The sequence below is a fragment of the Chaetura pelagica genome, unplaced genomic scaffold, assembly GCF_000747805.2.
Source record: "Chaetura pelagica isolate M959 unplaced genomic scaffold, ChaPel_1.0 scaffold463, whole genome shotgun sequence".
Lineage (NCBI taxonomy): Eukaryota > Metazoa > Chordata > Aves > Apodiformes > Apodidae > Chaetura > Chaetura pelagica.
Window position 1 is genome coordinate 176200 of NW_009952816.1, and position 1613 is coordinate 177812.

Consider the following 1613-nt stretch of genomic DNA (forward strand, 5'->3'; position numbering starts at 1 on the left):
TCTCCTCCAGCAGGGGGGAGCAGTGAGGTGTTCCCCACCATGTACTTCATTAATTAATGGCTGAGCCCTTCGTTAGCAGGGGAGGGGGGTGCGTGGGCTGCTCCTCTGGCAAAGAGCAGCTGGAGGTTCATGTGACCTCCCGGATAAGGAATGAGAACTTAATCGTTTGAATGGTGGCAAATTAAACAAATTCAAGTGGAGAGGGGAGAATTGATTGGGAGGGGGGAAGAAAATCAGAAATTCAGGGGAAGTGCTTGAGTTTTCCTGCACGAGGGGTTGGGAGAGGCTTCCTGAGGAGCTCGGGGGCTGCAGGATGGGAAGGCTGGGGGCCATGGGATGGGAATGCTGAGGGTGATGGGGTGGGGATAGCAGGGGTTGTGGGATGGGGTGCCGTGGTGGGGACATGGTACCTGTGCCTTTCTTGCAGATGTAGGGCAGGTTGTAGTTGCAGGGCACGTCGTTCCACTTGCCGATCTCGTGGGACACCAGCACCACACAGTCCTCCCTGCCCACAAAGAAGTTGTCGGGTTGGTTCTCCCGCCAGTTCTCATATTGCTGGTGGGACAGAAGAGGGGGTGAGAACCCCCAGACCCCCCTGCCCCACACCCTGAGCCCCCACCCAAGGCTCTCACCAAGCCCGTGTTGTCGGTCCACTGGAAATCCTGCTCCACGATCCTGTCGTTGAGCCCGATCCAGGTGTTCTCGTGCCCGAAACCTGAGGAGAGAGGCACCCAGGGCTGGCACGGGGAAGGTGAAGAGCACCCATAGGTGCTGCTGAGAGCCCTCCCAAGCCCACACCGTTGATGAAGCTGTGCTCCTCAGGTGAGTGGATGCTGGTGAGGTGGCCTGCGCGGCGCCGACAGTCCCGCTCCGCGTCCTCCCAGGAGCGCCGGCGGGAGAAGTACCGGTAACAGTGACCCTGGAACTTGTGCCAGTTGTGGTCACAGCCCTCCGTGTCTGTGGGGAGATAGGGACCGTGGGGACACCGAGGGGGACCAGGGCCGTCCAGCATCCTGGGGAGGGATTCAGGGAGCAACTCCCCATCCCAGTGTGAGGAAGAAGTCCTGCATCCCCATCCCCCAGGGATCAGGGGCTGAGCGTTGTCCCCACGGGGGTCTCAGCCACCCCACGGTAACCCCACGGAGGGGACATTGTGCTCCCCACCTTTCTCGCAGCGGCTGCCCCCGTAGCTGGGCAGGCAGAGGCAGACAAAGGAGTTGACCTCGTCGATGCAGGTGCCCCCGTTCTGGCAGGGGCTGGACAGGCAGTCGTCGATGTCTGTGAGGACACAGCAGCAGCTGTGGGTGTGTGGAGACCCCCGGCCACCACCCACCATGCCAACACCCATGTCTGAGGATGGGGAGATGGAGCAGGATTTAGCCCTGCAGACACATTCCCCTCCCAGCTTCCCAGTCTGGCTGCAGTTCCATGCTGTGGAGGCAGGTAGAGCTGGATCCGGGACAGCCAGATCTGCCCTGGCATGGCCGGATCCTGCCCCGGCATGGCCAGATCCTGCCCCAGCATGGCCAGATCCTGCCCCAGCATGACCAGATCCTGCCCCAGCATGGCCAGATCCTGCCCCAGCATGGCCACATCCTGTCCCGGCCACGCCT

At 61.7% G+C, this 1613-nt stretch overlaps 2 protein-coding genes across 2 annotated transcripts in view; one reads left to right on the top strand and one right to left on the bottom strand.

Annotated features, from left to right (window-relative positions):
• The window catches only part of HAPLN4 (hyaluronan and proteoglycan link protein 4), a 14583-nt gene extending 14448 nt beyond the window's left edge, over positions 1–135 (top strand). The window contains exon 14 of the mRNA XM_009995078.1: positions 115–135. Within this exon, the coding sequence (XP_009993380.1) occupies positions 115–135 (21 nt within the window). The remainder of the gene's footprint in view (positions 1–114) is intronic.
• A 106-nt stretch (positions 136–241) lies between these two features.
• The window catches only part of NCAN (neurocan), an 8008-nt gene continuing 6636 nt past the window's right edge, over positions 242–1613 (bottom strand). Inside the window, exons 8-12 of the mRNA XM_009995079.1 lie at positions 1165–1278; positions 799–957; positions 633–715; positions 411–555; positions 242–264 (exon numbers count right to left, since the gene is read on the bottom strand). Coding sequence (XP_009993381.1) covers positions 242–264; positions 411–555; positions 633–715; positions 799–957; positions 1165–1278 — 524 coding nt within the window. The remainder of the gene's footprint in view (positions 265–410; positions 556–632; positions 716–798; positions 958–1164; positions 1279–1613) is intronic.